Here is a 17,994-nt window from a genome sequence, read left to right on the forward strand (position 1 = left end):
GACGAAGACGAGCCCCTAAATTTGTACAGGTTTTTTAACCGCACTTGCCACCAGCTGGAGGACATGCTGCTGAGCTGCAGCTACCGGGGCCAGGAGTGCGGCCCCAGCGACTTCGCGGCGGTGAGTAGCCCCAAGGTGGCCAGGCACAGGGAGCAGCTCCGGCCGGCATCGTGTCAGATCAGGCATGGTGGGGGACGCTGTCCTTGCCAGCTCGCTCAGGGACAGGCTGATATTTCAGCCCCCTCCGCCAGCACCTGTGCGTCTCACTGGAGATGGGGATGGCACCAGTTTGGAGACCCGCTGGCAGGACACGGAGAGCAGCCCCAAGGCTGTGCTGGCAGAGGAGGTACCTGGCACCTCCGTCCTCGTGTGACCATCGCCCGTGGGGCACCACGCGGTCTGCAGCCCCCTGGCCTTATGTGCCCATTGCCTGGGCTGGCAGCAGCTCAGCAGCGTGGGGATGTGCTGGCTGCTGGAGCTGGAACGGATGAGGAGGGACAGGGGGGTCGGGATCCCATCCAGCCCCCTCCTCTGCAGGGACAGAGTAGGGCTCGGAGGAGGTGCTGGTGCAGACGTAGGGATGAGTGCTGCCATCTCGGGGAGCTGGGGCTGCCGTGGGGTCTGCAGGGTCGAGATGCTCTAAATCTGCAAAGTGTCTTTGTGCCCATGCCAACCCTGTGCCTTGGTAGGGACGTCTCCTCCTCTACTGGGGCAGTTCCAACAGTGTAGGGCAGGAACCTGGGTCCTATCATACCCCCAGGCCGGGAACAGCTGTGTCTGGAGCTGGTGATGCCATCCTGGCTCCACGCCGTGGTGCCGGTAGCAGTTTGGTGCCAACAGAGGGGCCCCAGCCTCAGCCCAGTGTCCTCCCCTGCAGGTCTTCACCCGCTATGGGAAGTGCTACACCTTCAACGCAGGACAGGACGGGAAGCCCCGGCTCATCACCATGAAGGGGGGCACCGGCAACGGCCTGGAGATCATGTTGGACATTCAGCAGGACGAGTACCTGCCAGTGTGGGGGGAAACAGGTAACCCACTGCCCCAGTGGCTCTCCCAGCAGGTCCCCTGGGTCACTGGCAACTCCTGTGGTCCTTCTCAGCACCTTCCAGGAGCTCCATCCCAGCTCTGTACCCCACAGGTTCACATCCCTCAGGCTCCTTCCTGTTCCCTCCTTTCATTTCTCATTACTTCAGGTCCTTTTTCTTTCCTTTTTCTTCCTTGTCTTTGCTCCTCGCCATGGCAACTGCCCATCGGTTTAGACAAGCAGCCATCAGTTGTTTATAAATAGAGGCAAACACTTTCCCTGGCGCTCTCTCCTGGTGCTGGAGGGTCAGAGGTGGAGGGGACAAGGACGAGGTGTAGCAAACAGATGGACGAATGGATGGACACATGAATGAAGGAGTTTGCCCAGGGGAAGGGTGGGAGGCAGGAGAAGTTTTGGTCCCTCTTGCAGCAGGGCTCGGCGGGTACAGCACCGTGCTCACCCCGTTTCTCTCTGCTGCAGACGAGACCTCGTTCGAAGCCGGGATCAAGGTGCAGATCCACAGCCAGGACGAGCCCCCGCTGATCGACCAGCTGGGCTTCGGGGTGGCTCCGGGCTTCCAGACCTTCGTGTCCTGCCAGGAGCAGCGGGTAGGGACTGGGGGGGTCTGAGGTGCTCCCTGCAGCCCTGCTGTGGGACACCAACACTCCCTCCTGTCCCCGTGTCAGATGGAGAGGGGGACCCTGGGGACCGATGCAGCGAGAGAGTCTGCCCCCCACCATGCTGGGGGCCGGTGGACTTCTCTCCTCACTCCTGGCTTCTGTCCCCTCCCAGCTCATCTACCTGCCACCTCCCTGGGGTGACTGCAAGGCCGCGGCGGGCGACTCGGAGTTTTATGACACCTACAGCATCACCGCCTGCCGCATCGACTGCGAGACCCGCTACTTGGTGGAGAACTGCAACTGCCGCATGGTGCACATGCCGGGTGAGCCCCGCGCCGGGCAGGATCAGCCCCCGCCGCGCTCAGCCCTCCAGCCCCGTCCCACCCGGAATAAACACTTTCTCTCCCCCCCAGGTGATGCCCCGTATTGCACCCCGGAGCAGTACAAGGAGTGCGCGGACCCGGCCTTAGGTGAGGCTGCCCGACCCTTGGGGCTGAACTGGGGGCGTTGGGTTTCTCCACCTCCTTCTCTCCATCTCTCCATCTCCCTCTCTCCATCTCTCCATCTCCCTGGCCAGATTTCCTGGTGGAGAAGGACAACGAGTACTGTGTCTGCGAGATGCCCTGCAACGTGACTCGCTACGGCAAAGAGCTCTCCATGGTGAAGATCCCCAGCAAGGCCTCCGCCAAGTACCTGGCCAAGAAGTACAACAAATCGGAGCAGTACATCGGGTAACGTGCTGCGGCCACGGCAACGGGCCGGCGTCTTGTCCCTCCATCCCAAATCTCAGCCTGATGCCACTTGTGTCCTGCACAGGGAGAATATCCTGGTGCTGGATATCTTCTTTGAAGCCCTGAACTACGAGACCATCGAGCAGAAGAAGGCGTACGAGGTGGCCGGTTTGCTGGGTGAGTGTTGGTGGCTGCGCCGGGGACTCTGCGGCAGCATCCCCCAACAAGGTGGTCTCGTGTCGGCCCCAAGGGTCACGGCCAGGCACCAGTCACAGCGGTGATGAGTTCTGCCCTTTCTCTGCTCCCTCTGCCGCTGGACACCACACTCACGCCACCCTGATGGCTTCCCTCTCCTCTGCAGGTGACATTGGAGGACAGATGGGGCTGTTCATCGGGGCCAGTATCCTCACAGTGCTGGAGCTGTTCGACTACGCCTATGAGGTGAGTGTCTCTGCCGTTCCCCGGCTGCTGGGGGGCTCAGGTCATCCTGGAGCACCAAAACGCTCGTGTGGGACATGGGGAAGGGCCGCCCGCGAGCCCCCGCGGTTACTGAGACCTGGCTCTGGCAGGTGATAAAGCACCGGCTGTGCCGGCGGGGCAAGTGCCGCAAGAACCACAAGAGGAACAACACGGACAAGGGCGTCGCGCTGAGCATGGATGACGTGAAACGCCACGTAAGTGCCGGGCATTCCCCGGGGGCTGCCGGTCCCCTCTCGCAGCTCGACAGCTGCCCCAGATGTATTATGGGATGTTGGGGGGGGTCACCGTTTTGGGGAGCACCTGGGAAAGGAGCAGAGGCACCGGGCAGAGATGCCGTGGGGAGCCAGGACTTGCTCTCTGCGGGGGTCTGGGTGAAACCAGTGACCGCAGCGTCCCGTCCATCCTCTGCCCCACAGAATCCCTGTGAAAGCATACGGGGCCACCCGGCAGGCATGACGTACGCAGCCAACATCCTACCTCATCACCCGGCCCGGGGCACCTTTGAGGATTTCACCTGCTAACCGACGTCTGGATGTACAACCTGAGCTACCAAAGCCCTCCAGAGAGCTGCCCTTCTCCCTGCCAGCGCCAGCGGAGAGACACATCTAGGGGACCTTGCTCCTCACCACGGTGGGACACGGACAAGAGCGACGGCCTCGGATTTCGGGGCAGGCGGTGGGGTCGGGTGATGCTCGAACCTGGCGCACGGCCCCCGCAGCGCCTGCCCCGCTCGTTCAGAGACTGGAGGAGGCTCCAGCCCGGGCACCCTCGCGGCGTGGGGAGCGACACGCACAGCGGGCTGGGGCACGGGGCTGCCCCGTCTCCTCCCCTCGGCTCCCCTCGGCCTTTTTAACTAGAAACCCAGAAGCCAAGAAGAAGCAGCCATTTGGCCGCAGAGTCTCCATCCACAGCCCTGTCCGTCTGTCTGTCCATTGTCTCCATGCCCATCCTGCTCCAACACTTTGGCCGGCGCTTGCTGGGACCCCCGTGCTCGGCAGGAGGGATCGTCGAGGAGCCCCACGGCGTGCCCGGCAGTGGGTCCAGCTGTCCCAGCAGAGCCTGGCTGTCCCCTGGGACCGCAGTGGCCCTGCAGCCCACCCTCACCTGGGCACTCCTGGCCACTCCATATGCATGAAGACAGGCCACCTCCACCTCTCCAAAACGTCTTCCTCGGCACCCTGCCCCAGGGAGAGCCGTGCCCAGCAGCCACCGAGCTCGCTGGCCGGCCACGAGCACCAGAGGGGACTCGGCCGGGGGGTGCCACCTCGGCACTGCAGACCCCGCTGCCGGGCACGCTCCCTCGGCCGCACCGGGCCGGGCGATGGTGTGGTCTCCCTGCCCATCCCTCCTGGGCTCCATGCAGCTTGGCCAGCCCTGCCCTGCCCCGCAGTCCCTCCTGTCCCCAGGGAGCCTGGGGCTACCCCGTGTGGCCCCAAAAACAGCCATCCTCGGGGAGAAAAGCAGAAGGAAAACTCCTGGCCCCCATTTCAGCTGTGGCCACTGGCCCAGCTGGACCAGGGCCACCGTGAGGGACAGCCCCTTGGTACCACTTTGGCCGGGCAGGCAGAGGAGCCCCGGCACCAGGAGGGTTCGTAGGTTGAGGGACACCCCATGGCACAGGGTGCTCTGGTCCACGGGACTGCAGGCTCCCACCCCGCTGAACCCCCCGACAGCAGCTGCCCCCGGGCACCGCGAGCCCTGGGCATCCTCGGGGCACCTGCTGGCTCGCTGCCCCGGGGCCACTGCTGGCCTCCCCCCGGCACACAGAGACCTGCGCTGGCAGCCGGGGTCTGGCCCCTGGCTCTGGCCACGTCTCTGCTCCCCGGGACCGCAAGTGTACCCCCATTTCACTCTGGGGTCAGTGGAAATCGGCCTTCCCCAGCCCCTGCCAGCCCCCAGGCCCCACACATCGAGCAAGAGCCCTCCCAGGGCTGAAGTGCTACTTATCTTTAGGAGCTTTTGCAATAAGTCTTCTTAGTAATTATTATTTCTAAACGGCAGTTTTGGTTTTATTATTGTCATTTTTATTATTATTTGCTTCCTGACCAAAATTAGGAACTGGGGGTTAGTCCTTTTTATCCAGCGATCGCCCAAAGATGACGGGTCGGCCACATCCATAAATTTTCTTATGGATTTTTCCTAACGTTTCATTGCGTTTCATTTATTTATTTTCTTTCTTTCTCTTTCCCATTAAAGCTTTTAAAGATGGGGCTGGGATTTGACCTTGACGCTCACCTGTTGAAGAAACACTTTTTTGTTTGTTTCTATTATGTCATCTGCATTTTATATTTCTTATATATAATATATATGACTATATATATATGTGTACATATATATATATATCCCTATGCATCATATCAGTGTAGATACCCATCTAGTAGCATTTAGGCCTTGTTCTTGTGCCATTTTTTTTTCTGTTACTGATCTCTGAATGCCTTCAAGTGTATAAAGTGTTGAATTCTCTCTGGTATCTGTACTATGTACACACATTTTCATAGGAAGCACAATAAGATGACAGATGCATTGTACATCAATACCTGCTACTCTTAACGATGATATAAAGAATGATATAACTCATGAAGGCTGAGCCTTTCTCTCGTGTGGAGCTGCTGGGAACGCTCCCCAAGGAGGCCGCTGGGGATGGCATCAGAGAACCATGGAATCATCTCGGTTGGAAGGGACCTTTCAGATCATCGAGTCCAACCGCGGACCCAACACTGACAAAACCCACCATCCCAGGCTGTTCTTGAAGGCGTCGCTGAACTCCTGGAGCCAAGACCAAAAAGTTGGGGGTGGGGAGGGAGAGCTTGGGGCCAGACTTCCAGTACTGTCTGTGAACACGCACGTGAAAACCAGCAACACCGGAGCTGGTGCTGAGCGGAGTCACACGAACGCGTCCCTTTGCTAATTGCTGCGCTAATGTGAGGGTGGCTCCAGGGACCGATGCTCCAGCACCTGCCTGGCCCTACGCTGCCATGTGAACACATCCCCAGGGACACCTCAGGGCTGGAGGATGGGAACCGGCTTTTGCTCTCAGGCAGGGGGAGGAGAATTAACATAAGCACAGCTGCTGAGCTTCGACAAGTCTAACACTTCTGTGGTTTGGGACAGACACCTGAGATTCAGCAGAAATGAGTCACTCGCTTGAATATCACCTGTTTTTCATTTAACCAAGTTAGTAGCAGTTGTAGCACAAGCCGTATCCAAACCCACTTCTCGTCCTAAAAAATTTCCAGCTATGCAGAGCAAAAGCAACACGCCAAATCCAACATCCAAAAAAGCCCCCAGGACCCCACAGAGACTGAATAATAGTGAGTGGGCAGCGAGCAGGGAATACTGAAATGCCAAACTCCCCGCGGTCACTTGGCTCTGGCCACGTCCCTGCTGCTCCTGGAAATGGCAGACGGGTGCTTTGCATTTAAACTGGAATGGTCTGACTGCTATTCTGGTCCTTCTCTGCCAGAGCTGGTGCTGCAAAGGCCACGGGGTGGGCTTTGAATAGGAGCAAGATAATATCGCTAAGCCCAGATGGGAGTTAATGAACCTACATTAATTGCAGCCAGCCCCTGTAAGTAGCTGGAGAAGCTGACCGTGCCTGCTCCCCCCACGGTGGCCCTCACAGCGGCTCCTGTCGCAGGGGCAGGCAGTGACCCTGTCTCTGCAAGCTGTAATCTCTTCCACAGCTCCCCATGAACCTGCCGGGCTGTGCTGGGAGCAGGTCACCCCATCCCTCTGTCACAGCCTCGCATCGGCGCGTCCCCGGCCTCAGCACCTCTGAGGTTTCTGCTGCCGCGGGACACGGTGCCTGAGCCGCGGCCCAGAACTGGCAGAGGCGCTGCCGGGACCCCAGCAGAGACGATGCGATTCCCGTGGGTGCACAGCGGGAAGCCACACAGGACGCCAACCTGAGCAGCTCTCAGATAGGAAGTGGAAAAGCTGCACAAAAGCTCTACCTGAGAGCCCTGGGGCTGTTCAGCTGGAGAAGAGAGGGCTGAGGGGGGGTCTCACCGATGCTGAGCAATAGCTAAAGGGGGGGGGGCAAGAAGATGGGGCCAGTCTGTCTTCAGTGGTGCCCAGTGACAGGACAAGGGGCAACAGGTACAAACTGGGACATGGGAAATTCCATCTGAACATGAGGAGGAACTTCTCTCCTGTGAGGGTGGCAGAGCCCTGGAAGAGGCTGCCCAGACAGGGTGTGGGGTCTCCTGCTCCGGAGAGACTCCAAACTCCCCTGGACACGACCCTGTGGGACCTGCTCTGGGTGACCCTGCTCTGGGAGGGGGCTGGCGGAGATGATCTCCAGAGGTCTCTTCTAACCCTGGCCATTCTGTGACTGTGATTTTCAGACTCAAGGCTCTCCAGTGCAGGCGATCCATGCGTGGCGGGGCCGGGGGGCTCCAGCCCGTCTGGGATTCCGGCGGCTCAGGGACGGGCACAGGACGCCCGGGGCCGGCAGGCAGCAAGGTGTGCGGTGCCGGCAGCGCCTGTGCATCCACGTCTGTCGCTCGGTGGTGCGAGACCCAGGCTGTGCACAAGACAAGGAGTTAATTACGTTTCATGGGAGGCATCTCTGCCGATCCACGCGAGGACAGGGTGTGATACTCCGAGGCCTGCGATGCTGGGAGGCACCTGCTCGCACTCTGCTGTGTTTACCGTGCGGATCGTGTGGCTGCTGAAACCCTACAGAGCAAGGATTAATCATGCATCACGCATGAAACCACGGCAGAGATAGCATCACCTCTTCTCCTCCCTGGCAATAATTCCTGGTTACCGCTCACTCAGCGCCGAAGCTGCCAGCAGAAACAGGCGCTGAGATATAATTACACAGCACTGGATGGTGTTCGGCTGCTGGGAGCCAGAGCCGGGCTGGTTGGGGAGGAGGTTTCAGAGGAGCCTGGTGCCATCAGGTGCAGTAAAATGAAGGTGCAGGGGGTAGCATTTCGCAAACCATTTCCACTGGGAGGAGCGGAACCAACCAAACCCTCAGGGCAGAGGAAAGGAGAAAGGACAAGTGTAAGGAGACACTGAGCCAAGGAAGCTGGGGTTATTTTCTCCTTGTGTTTCTTACAAAACACAGCCGGCACCAGAAGACAGAGAGGACTAGCCAGAGAGCATCCCAGGGGGCAGAGGGCTGGGGTTGCTCCCAGCTTGGCTCATGAAATGTGGGGTCTCTCGAGACCCCGCAGCTCCCCTGTGCCGAGCTGAGCATCTCTCTCTCTCTGCCCTCTCCCCACTAACGAGGTGAGCCCTTGCCTTCTCTCTCGCTCCCACCCCGCCTCACCCTGCACGTCCCTCCCGGGAGAGCCAGGCAGCTTTCCAGCCTGCCCAGAGGCTCCTGCCACGCTTTAAGTCTCAGTCAAAGTTGCATCTGAACAATACAGAGCAGATAAGTTCCACTGCTTTTCCTCCCCATGAATATTTCATCAGGCTGCTGGGCGCCAAGCCTGTCGGAGGTGGCATTAAATTAACTGCACGGACACATGGATGCTGAGACAACAGTTAATGGCTGTGCTCAAAGCTTCGCAGGTTTCATCCAGGATAGGAAATGCCATATCTGGCAGAAAAGGTGCCAACACATCCCCACTTCTTTGCTCAGTCAACAATGCCATTGTACAGGACAGCCTCTACAATGACCCATGATCATCATTAATTGCTTAATTAATACTTGTGGTGTGACTGCTCACTTGCTTTTTTTCACAGATTAATGCTGGCTGGATTCGCGTCCCTTTTTCTCTCTGAGCAACCGCAGGCGTAAGTGCTCCGGGGAGTAGGGAACTTAATGCTAATACTTGCAGAAAGTGGCCTTTAATTCTAACATTGTGCTTTCTGTAGCAGCTCTCAGGGGAGAGAGAAATCCTTTTCCTGGGTGCTCAGCCTAAACCTGAACAAACTGACTCCATTTATGTCCATTTATACCCCAATAAGCTCACTTCTTAAGATGTTAAGGACGGCAGTTCTGGTGAGAGGTGTTACTGCCAGGTCTGCATGCTGGAGTCCTCCATCCCTGGGGAGACAAAGCCACAGGGATGGGGCTTTGCTCGGTTCCTCCCAGCACAGCCCAGAGCGTGGGGGGCGTCGGGACCAGCATCTCCTGCAAGAGGCACACGTTTATATCAGTGAGTGCTACGGCTACGGCCTGGCAAGCGCGGGACTGACACCCCAACCTCCTCAGCTCCAGGGTGGCTCCGATGGTAACGGCTCCTGCGCAGTAACTCGGGGGGCTGCAGCAGTCAGCCAGGCGATCAGATTGAGTGCGATGTCAGCCCAGGCAGGTGCAGGAGTCCCTGAGCATGCCTGAAGGGAGCTCGATGGCTGCCAGCCTGGGGATTCAAGAAGCTGCAAATTCTCTTACAGGGAATTCTGCACGGAGATGAGAGCCCCCAGCCCCCATCCGCTGCCTCTCCCATCCTGCTCCAAACACCCACAGGACGCCCCATTCCGCCAGGACTGTGCATCATCCACAGGCTCCCCATGAACATTGCCCCCAGCACCCCCAAGAGCCACCCTCATGTTCCCTGTACCCTTCACTAATCCCCCAGAACCTTACCCCAAGACCCTGCACCCTCCCACATAGCCTCGGAACCCCCCTAGCACCCTGCACCCCCCAATATATACCCCCATGGCCCCAGCACCCCTCCCAGGACCTGGCTCCAGCACCCCCAATACCCTGCACCCCCACACACACCCCCATGGCCCCAGCAACCCCCAGGACCGTGCCCAAATACCCCCAGGACTATGCACCTCCCAATACACTCCCCTGGCCCAAACACCCCCCCAAGACCGGGCCCCAGCACCCCGAAGTCCCTACAGTCCCTCATATACCCCCAGTACCGTCCCTCAGCACCCCCAGGACCCCGCACCCCCATATAACCCATGGCCCCAGCCCTCCCAGTCCCTGCACGCCCATATACCCCTATTGTCCCGTCGTGCCCCCCCCAAAACCCTGCACACCCCACGGACCCTACACCTCCACAGCACCCCCAGGACCCCGCACCCCCAGAGACCCCACGGCCCCAGGACCGTGTCCCTGCACCCCCAGACCCCCCCCCACCCCACGGCCCCAGCACCCCCTCCCCCGCGCCCGGCGCAGGCCTCCCGCCGGCAGAGGGCAGCAGCTGCGGGCGGCGCCTCTCTAGCGGCCCCCGCGCGCTCTCGGTGGCGCACATCCGGTTCCGGCCCGCTCCCCTTTGTGCTGGAGAAGATGGCGGCGCGGGCGGGATTCCAGTCGGTGACTCCCAGCGGCGGCGGCGGTGGGGCCGCTGCCGGGGCCGGCGCGCTGGGCCCGGGCACGCCGGGCGGGCCGGTGCGCATGGGCCCGGCTCCGGGCCAAGGCCTGTACCGCTCGCCGCTGCCGGGAGCCGCCTACCCGGTGAGGCGGGGGAGGGACCGGCGCTGCGCGGGGCGGGGCGGGAGGGAGCGGGGGCGGCGGGGACGGGCTCGGCCTCGGCCTCGCCCGGTGGGCACTGGACCGGTTTTCTTCTCTCCGCAGCGCCCCGGGATGTTACCGGGCAGCCGGCTGGCGCCGCAGGGTCCCTCCATGGGGCCGCCCGGTTACGGCGGGAGCCCCGCGGTGCGGCCCGGGATGGCGCAGGCCAGCCTGGACCAGGCCCGCAAGAGGCCCGCGCCGCAGCAGCTCCAGCAGGTGCAGCCGCAGGCCGTGCCCAACCGCAACCACAAGTAAGGGCTGGTATTCCGGGGCACTGGGGACGTCCCTGGGCATCGGGGTGTCTCGGGACATCCTGGGGCAGCGGGAGCATCCCGGGGCGGTGGGGTGTCTCAGGCCATCCTCGGGCACTGGGGACATCCCTGGGCATCAAGGTGTCTCAGGGCTTCCTCGGGCACTGGGGGCATCCTGGGGCATCCCTGGGCAGTGGGGTGTCTCAGGGCATTGTCGGGGACATCCCTGGGTATTGGGGTGTCTCAGGGCATCCTCAGGCACTGGACGCATCCTGGGAGAACAGGGCTTCCTTGAGCCGTGGGGACATCCCAGGGCATCCCTGGGCATTGGGGACGTCCTGGGGTGTCCCCAAGCATTGCAGTGTCTCTGGGCATCATGGGGTATCCCTGGGTATCAGGGTGCATCTTAGGGCATCCCAAGATGTCCCCAGGCATCGGGGAGTCTCGGGACATCCTGGGGCTTTCCCAGGCATCGGGGTGTCTTGGGACATCCTGGGGTGTCTCAGAGCATCCCCAGGTGGGGGCACAGATGTGTTTCCTCTCTCCCCGAAGGCCCCCAGGAGCGAGGCTGGATTTGAGGGTGCAGGTGGGCACCCCCGGAACCAGAGAGAGCGAGGGGCGAGTCCTCACTGAGGTGGGGACCTTGCAGGGCAGTGGGGACTGTCGGTCACTGACATGGTGCGATGGGCTAGCTGTGCTTGGTGACACAAAGCGTTTGTGTCGGGCTTTGTGTGCGTGCTCTGCCGTCTTGCCGTACTTGGGCTTTTGGAAGAAACGGCCTCAAGTTGCGCCAGGGGAGGTTTAGGATGGATATTGGGAAAAATTTCTTCGCTGAAAGGGTTGTCAGGTACTGGAAGAGGCTGCCCAGGGCAGTGGTGGAGTCACCATCCCTGGAGGTGCTTAAAAGCCAGGCAGACGTGGGGCTGAGGGACATGGGTTAGTGGGGGTTTGGGCAGTGCTGGGTTGATGGTTGGACTCGATGACCTTAAAGGTCCCTTCCAACCTTGATGGTTCCATGATTCTAACAGTGGTAATTCATCCTTGATTTAAAATGCATCTCTTAGAAAAGTCAGTCTAAAGCTAATGGAGGTAGGGAGTCATTATGTCAGTGCACCCTTTCCAACTGGATGTAACTCCGCTTTCAGAGCTCTCGTAGGGGATGAGAAACGTTCAGGTGATCGGTCCATGTCACTGCCGCAGGGTTCCTCAGCTCTGCAGTGCCAAAGGCCTGGCAGGGGCTGTGGGGAATAGAGAGCCTGACTCTGCGCTGATGGTAATGATAATTGCCTCTGAAAGTGGGAGCCCAGGCCCAAGGCTGAGCCAGGGGTAATGCCGCAGCACTGAGCCTGAGAATAAGCCGTCGTCTTGCTCCCTTCCTGAAAGCCGGCAGTTCACTTGCACAAAGTGGTTGCTATTTTAATGCCTGCGTGTGCATCTGCTTCCTTAACAGCGCTAAAAAGAAGAAGATGGCTGACAAAATTCTACCTCAGAGGGTGAGTGGCACACGCAGCCGCAGCCTGTGTTGGTACAGAGCAGAGTGGAGAGGTGAGGGGGAGCTGACGGTGATTTGCATTCTTGATTGGCTCTAGATCCGGGAACTTGTACCCGAGTCTCAGGCCTATATGGACTTGCTGGCCTTTGAAAGGAAGTTGGACCAGACGATCATGAGGAAGCGCTTGGATATCCAGGAGGCTTTGAAGCGACCCATTAAGGTGGGGGAGAGCTGCTTTCGTGGTGATCGTAAGCAAGGTCTGGAGGCTCTTACTTTAGTTAATAGAGCAGGAGGGCACTGAAGCTTGGGTCACATCCCTCTGAGCATGGCCTATCAGGAATCCTAATGCTCCAGACCAAGGAGTGGAACCAGAAATGGCTCTTTCCTTGCTGTCTGTCCTGAGAGAGGGGGAATATGAGGCAGCTAAAAACATTAAGCTTAGTTTTAGCAAAACATAAGTAAGACAGACAGCAAGATTTCAGAATTAACATTGAGCTGATGCTTTTTCTCTTAGCAAAAACGAAAGCTACGTATTTTTATCTCCAATACCTTCAATCCAGCCAAGTCGGATGCAGAGGATGGTGAAGGAACAGTCGCCTCCTGGGAGCTTCGGGTGGAAGGACGGCTGCTGGAAGATGTAAGTGTGGAACACCCACCCACAGAGGTGACTTTACAGGTCTGGAATTGGCGATGAAACCAGTTTCCTAGTGTCTGAGAGCATAGCTAAGGGGCTTGATATCATCCTTCATCTCTGTTTTCTAAGGAGTCTGATGGTGAAGAGACGGAGAGCCCAACTTGGAGACCGATGGGTGTCCCCATGGCAGGACACGAGTTATACAAAGTTCTTAGAACTATAAGAATGAATGGTGAGAGCCGATCAGTGGCACTTGTGCACCCTGGCTCTGAGGACCAGGGCACTTGCGTTGTATGTAATTGCTGAGTGATTTAATTCCTGCAAGCTCATCTTTAACTCCAGTCTTGCACTTTCTGACTTGGAACTTGATTTTTCAAGCACATGTTGGTGAATTTAGGTGTTCAGAACTTAAAGGAACGCTGTCGTGCACGGTGGCTGTGCTTGAGTGCTGAGACTTGCTGTCCTAACGCTTTTCCTTCCTGTGTTGCTTGCAGTCTGCTTTGTCCAAATATGATGCCACCAAGCAGAAAAGAAAGTTCTCATCCTTCTTTAAATCTCTGGTCATTGAACTTGATAAAGACCTGTATGGCCCTGACAATCACCTAGTAGAGGTGAGCTTCTTTTTCCTGTGTTACCTCTAAAAATGGGTTGGTGTTTCAGCAGATAGAGTTTGTATTCCACTTGTAACTTGAGAGGTGGGGATACTTAAGGCTTGAACAAGTGGCTGGGGGCCAGGAGCTCTTGAATTCTTATCTCAGCTTTTCCTCTGACTTGCTGGGAGTCTGAACCCTTGTTTCAAGCTGTGAGTGGAAATGAGGTGAATTTTCTCGAGGTGGGTGGGATTTACTGACAAGCTTGTTGGGTGCCAAGCAGCAGGAGCAGAGGGAACCCAGCGTGGGGGTGCTTCTAAATGCCCTCTCCTGTTCAGTGGCACAGGACCGCTACAACTCAGGAGACGGATGGCTTCCAGGTGAAGAGGCCAGGAGATGTAAATGTGCGCTGCACTGTCCTTCTGATGCTGGATTACCAGGTAAGGTGTCAGAAGTAACGGCGCAGGGTGTGTACTGTGTCACAGCTGTGCCTGTGGCCATCTCACCTTTCTGTGCTGTTCCTTTCAGCCTCCCCAGTTCAAACTAGATCCCCGCTTGGCTCGTCTCCTGGGGATTCACACTCAGACCCGCCCAGTGATCATCCAGGCCTTGTGGCAATACATCAAGACCCACAAGCTCCAGGACCCCCACGAGCGGGAGTATGTCATCTGTGACAAATACCTCCAGCAGGTAACTGTGTGGCTGGAACGAGCCACTGTTTCAGTTTTTCCTCTGTCAGCAGCCAGTGACCGCTGGCCCTGAGCTCCCATCCCTTTCCTTAGCCCTGTGTTTTTGTCACAGATATTTGAATCTCAGCGGATGAAGTTTTCTGAAATCCCACAAAGGCTTCACGCGTTGCTTATGCCCCCGGAACCGATCATCATTAATCATGTGATCAGGTGAGACTTGTTCACTTAACTTTGTATTTCTAAGAGTAGAAGGGATGGACGAGGCTGGCACAGGAAGACGATGTAATATGTTCTGATTTTCAGCAGCAGTTCCCGTGTTCCCTCTTGCTGTTTCTTTGTACAAGAACAGCTGCCTCTCTCGTTTACCACATCCCTCTTTTCCACGAGGCACTCCCACATTCATGCTGTCCTTTGCTTTACGCTTTTGTAGATGGAAATCTGCTTGGAGCAATGGCTCAGTTCTTGTGCTGCAAAGCCATCAGTGGCGCTTTGCTGCTTGGCGTTAGAGCTGAAGCTAACGCTGGCCTGGCTTGTCCCTGCCTGCGGTCCATATCCTGCCTCATCCTAGAGGAGCTACAAGAATGCAAATTCTACTTATATTGGCTTCTTTCTTGTGGATGCCCCTAGTGTTGACCCAAATGACCAGAAGAAAACAGCTTGCTATGACATTGACGTGGAGGTGGATGATACCTTGAAAACTCAGATGAATTCCTTCCTGCTCTCCACAGCCAGTCAACAGGAAATTGCTGCTCTGGATAACAAGGTAGGAAAAGCTCCTTCAGGGCTGGGGAGGAAAGTGTCTCTGGAGCAGGTGAGCCCTGAACAGGACCAGGAGTTCAGCTTTGCTCTGCTGTGCCTTTGGAAGCCGGAGTGGGGTCAGCCATGCTTACAAATGGGTGGCTTTACCTGGAAGCGTAGTTTTAAAGCAAATGGTCAGTGGGAAAATTGCTAATATTTAGAGCAGGAAACTGGGAATTGAAAATCCTGTCTGAGGGGTATAAGTCAACCAGGGAGTATAAGAATTTGGTGGGTCTCTTGATGTTTCTGTCTGACTTTTTCCCCTATTCAGCAGTTTAGTTGCTGTGCTTATCTCCTTCAGATTCATGAAACAATAGAGACAATTAACCAGCTGAAGACCCAGCGGGAGTTCATGCTGAGTTTTGCCCGAGATCCTCAGGGCTTCATCAACGACTGGCTACAGTCCCAGTGCCGCGATTTAAAGGTAAAAGTTTTGTGTGGAAGGTGGATGCAGTCACGCGCTTCCCTCATTATAACCGGCTCCCACAGAGAGAGAGAGAGGCAATTTCCTGCTCAGAAAGCGAGGCTGGAATTGGAGTCAAGCGTAAGAACCTGACCTGACTGTACTGAAATGTCTGTGAGGAAAGGGGAGGGGGTGGGTTTGCTCAGCACAGCCAGAGCTTTTGCACTCCCTGAACTGTTTTGTCCTTTGTGCTCTCCAGACAATGACTGATGTTGTTGGGAATCCTGAAGAGGAGCGTAGAGCCGAGTTCTACTTCCAGCCGTGGGCTCAGGAAGCCGTGTGCAGATACTTCTACTCCAAGGTGAGTGTCCCTGAGTAGGGGTCCCCAGTGGCACTGAGTACCTACCTGTCACTCCTTGCTGTGGTGGAAAGCGGCAGTGCTGAGCTTCACTTGTAGACACGGCTGGTGCATCTTGGTCCCAGTTTGAGTTTACCCTTTTCTGGCTGGGTCCCGTGTTACTCGGGTGCTGTGGTGCTGCACCGTCTGAGTATGTTAATGCTGGTGTTCTGGCTTCTCTTGCAGGTGCAACAAAGACGGCAGGAATTGGAGCAGGCCCTGGGAATCCGTAACACATAGACTGCTCCGCTTCTCCCCAGCCAGAAGGCATCACAGCTATTTGTGGAGACAGAGCTGCAGAGTACGCTGTTGAGGCTCACATAATCCCACTCCAGCAGCGAGGCCCGCATCATTATTCATCCTGGCATTGTCCCTGTTGGGGCAGCTCCAGGACACCTGGGGTCTTCTGGGGTGTGGCGAGCAGACAGGCTCCAATGAGCACACATTTCTACCTGGTTTTCTTCTTGACTGTTGCCGTGTCAGTCCCAAGGCTTCTGAGAGCCTCCCCTCGACTCCGCACTGCCCATAGTGTCCCCAATAGCCAGAACGACTGCTGCCTTGGAGCCTTTCTCAAGTTCAGACACCACAGCCCATCCCTCCCCAACCAGCGTCTAGTTGTGGCACACGAGAGCTGGCTCCGGGGAGCCTGGAGCTGCCGTGAGTTCTGTGGCTGGTCTCTCCCCTGCCTGGTTCCATAGCAAGGTGCCAGGAGACGTAGTGGGCAGGATGCCATGAGCTGAGATACCTCCCTGCCCGCCCTCCCTCCCTCGCTCGGGGGTGCTGCTGCACTGGGCTGCCTCACAGCTCACTCTCCTCCTTGAGGAAGTTCCTGGACTGCGTAGAGAATTGCTTCTTCCCTTGTCCCTTTTTCCCTGCCTTGTTCCCTTTGTGTTCTTTGACAGACTGTCCCAGGCGGGGGTCACAGGGGAGCTGAGGCGCTGGTTTACTGTGGGGGTGTGGAACCATTGCAGTGGTGAGATTCCCCTGCACTTCAAAAGTCCTACAGCTGGAGTTCCAGCAAACCTGCTTGTTTTCCCTGTAGCAGAGAGAGGGGATGTGGCAACTGCCTGGTGGAATTGTGCCAGGCCGCAGTGCTGTAGGCTCATTCCTTTGGGACAGCTACCTGTGTCACTTGCTGCGGGGACCAGAGGCTCCTTGTGGAACTGGGGGTGTAATGGGACAGTCCTTGGGGATGGACGTAGCTCCAGCATACCCAAGTTGAGCAGGTTTTTTCTCTGCTGAAGCTCCTGTGGTTTTTAGTCAAGTTTTAGGTTCTGGGGCTGCCGTAAGGCCCAGCATGGTTCAGGAATGTACAAGTAGCTTTTCTCTACCGTGGGGAGTAGCAGCCCAGATGCCTCTTTATGGATGAATTACTAGCGAACTAGTGGCCAGGGGTAAGAGAATGGCTTCTCTGAACCTGGATCTCAGTATTTCTTCTCGGGACTGTAATGCAAATGGACTTGAAAGTTGGTCGTATTCTCTTGGAATAGCTGCAAAAACACGTTACTGACAAGCCCCCCTCATCCCCCCACCCAGCTTTGGTGTGGTCGGGAAGGTTGCTAAGAAATGGGGAGCCTGGGTGGCCCTACTCCTCATGTCTGTGTTACTACATGTCTGTGAGTAATAGACTCTCGACCTCCCTTCTCCTTTGCCCCCTTTGAAACGGCTCCTCTGTGGTACTGGGGTGAAGGTCTTGGTGCTGGTGAAGCAGCCCACTGCCTCCTCAGGGCAATCACACGTGAAGGATGCTGAGTACTGCGTAGGCAAACATAGCTGTGGCAGAATAACTGCTTTTCTTAACTGAATATTATGTTTTTTTCCATGGACCAAAATTTTTTTTTGTACTGTATCCTTGTAGACGTCACCCAGTTTTAATAAAAGCCTCCTGTGAAGGAAGCCGTCCTCCCTCCTTCTGCGCTGACAGCTCGCTTTCTCTCTGCAGCTGCCTTGGTGAATGACAGTTCATTTACTTGCCTGGGAAGGGACAGGATTATCTCCACCTTTTTTCTTTTTTTTTTTTTTTTTTTATTTTTAAGGAAGCCAACTGGGTTAAGAGACTGCAGAGAAAAATGTTCTTCATAGTTTGGCCTTTTATAGAGAGCCTTTCATGTATGGATCTCCTGGCTCCCAGAGTCTGCTCAGCCTTTGCAAAGTGCTTTTGTGGTAAACAAGCAAAGTAACTTAAGCAAAACTGGAAATCTAGTGGCCAAGCTGCTGATAAAATCCATGTGGACGGGCCAGTTTCCACACTCTGCTGCCTTGCAGAATTGTGACAGCCTGTTACAAGCCCCATGGGAGTCAGGCATAATTTTGAGTTAACTGTATTAAGGTTTACATGCAAGGGTTTAAAACTGTGCAAAAGGGGCATGAGTTTCTTCACCCTGCCTTGTTTGTAAAAGTAGAAACGTTAACGCTCTACGGAAAACCTGTAAGCCCTTGATGCAAGGGAAAGATCCTCT

General features: G+C 56.8%; 2 protein-coding genes across 4 annotated transcripts in view; both read left to right on the forward strand.

Moving 5' to 3' along the window:
- Window positions 1–3,376, forward strand: part of ASIC1 (acid sensing ion channel subunit 1) — a 17,278-nt gene extending 13,902 nt beyond the window's left edge. The window contains exons 1-10 of one of the 2 annotated variants that reach the window (XM_074164938.1): window positions 7–120; window positions 878–1,028; window positions 1,505–1,632; window positions 1,817–1,967; window positions 2,058–2,114; window positions 2,222–2,375; window positions 2,461–2,552; window positions 2,737–2,816; window positions 2,945–3,049; window positions 3,272–3,376. In XM_074164938.1, the coding sequence (XP_074021039.1) occupies window positions 64–120; window positions 878–1,028; window positions 1,505–1,632; window positions 1,817–1,967; window positions 2,058–2,114; window positions 2,222–2,375; window positions 2,461–2,552; window positions 2,737–2,816; window positions 2,945–3,049; window positions 3,272–3,376 (1,080 nt within the window). In that variant the 5' untranslated portion in view covers window positions 7–63. Of the gene's footprint in view, window positions 1–6; window positions 121–877; window positions 1,029–1,504; window positions 1,633–1,816; window positions 1,968–2,057; window positions 2,115–2,221; window positions 2,376–2,460; window positions 2,553–2,736; window positions 2,817–2,944; window positions 3,050–3,271 lie in introns of those variants that run through there. The other variant, XM_074164937.1, reaches the window with a different exon arrangement.
- A 6,680-nt stretch (window positions 3,377–10,056) lies between these two features.
- Window positions 10,057–17,429, forward strand: SMARCD1 (SWI/SNF related BAF chromatin remodeling complex subunit D1). Of its 2 annotated transcripts, XM_074164913.1 has the most exons (13): window positions 10,057–10,224; window positions 10,345–10,532; window positions 11,983–12,025; window positions 12,122–12,244; window positions 12,539–12,661; window positions 13,153–13,269; window positions 13,587–13,688; window positions 13,777–13,938; window positions 14,050–14,147; window positions 14,565–14,700; window positions 15,037–15,159; window positions 15,398–15,499; window positions 15,722–17,429. In XM_074164913.1, the coding sequence occupies exons 1-13, from the start codon at window positions 10,057–10,059 to the stop codon at window positions 15,773–15,775; spliced, it is 1,539 nt and encodes a 512-aa protein (XP_074021014.1). In that variant the 3' UTR covers window positions 15,776–17,429. The 2 variants fall into 2 exon arrangements, with proteins under 2 accessions (XP_074021014.1, XP_074021016.1); XM_074164915.1 differs by lacking the exon at window positions 15,037–15,159 and having other exon boundaries at window positions 15,722–17,423.
- The last annotated feature ends 565 nt before the right edge of the window (window positions 17,430–17,994 follow it).

The sequence above is a fragment of the Numenius arquata genome, chromosome 29, assembly GCF_964106895.1.
Source record: "Numenius arquata chromosome 29, bNumArq3.hap1.1, whole genome shotgun sequence".
NCBI lineage: Eukaryota > Metazoa > Chordata > Aves > Charadriiformes > Scolopacidae > Numenius > Numenius arquata.

Coding starts and splice junctions, on each gene's coding strand:
- SMARCD1 (XM_074164913.1), top strand. CDS start 10,057: ATGGCGGCGCGGGCGGGATTCCAGTCGGTGACTCCCAGCGGCGGCGGC. Junction 12,662..13,152: donor AAGGACGGCTGCTGGAAGAT/GTAAGTGTGGAA, acceptor TGTTGCTTGCAG/TCTGCTTTGTCCAAATATGA. Junction 13,939..14,049: donor GTGACAAATACCTCCAGCAG/GTAACTGTGTGG, acceptor TTTTTGTCACAG/ATATTTGAATCTCAGCGGAT.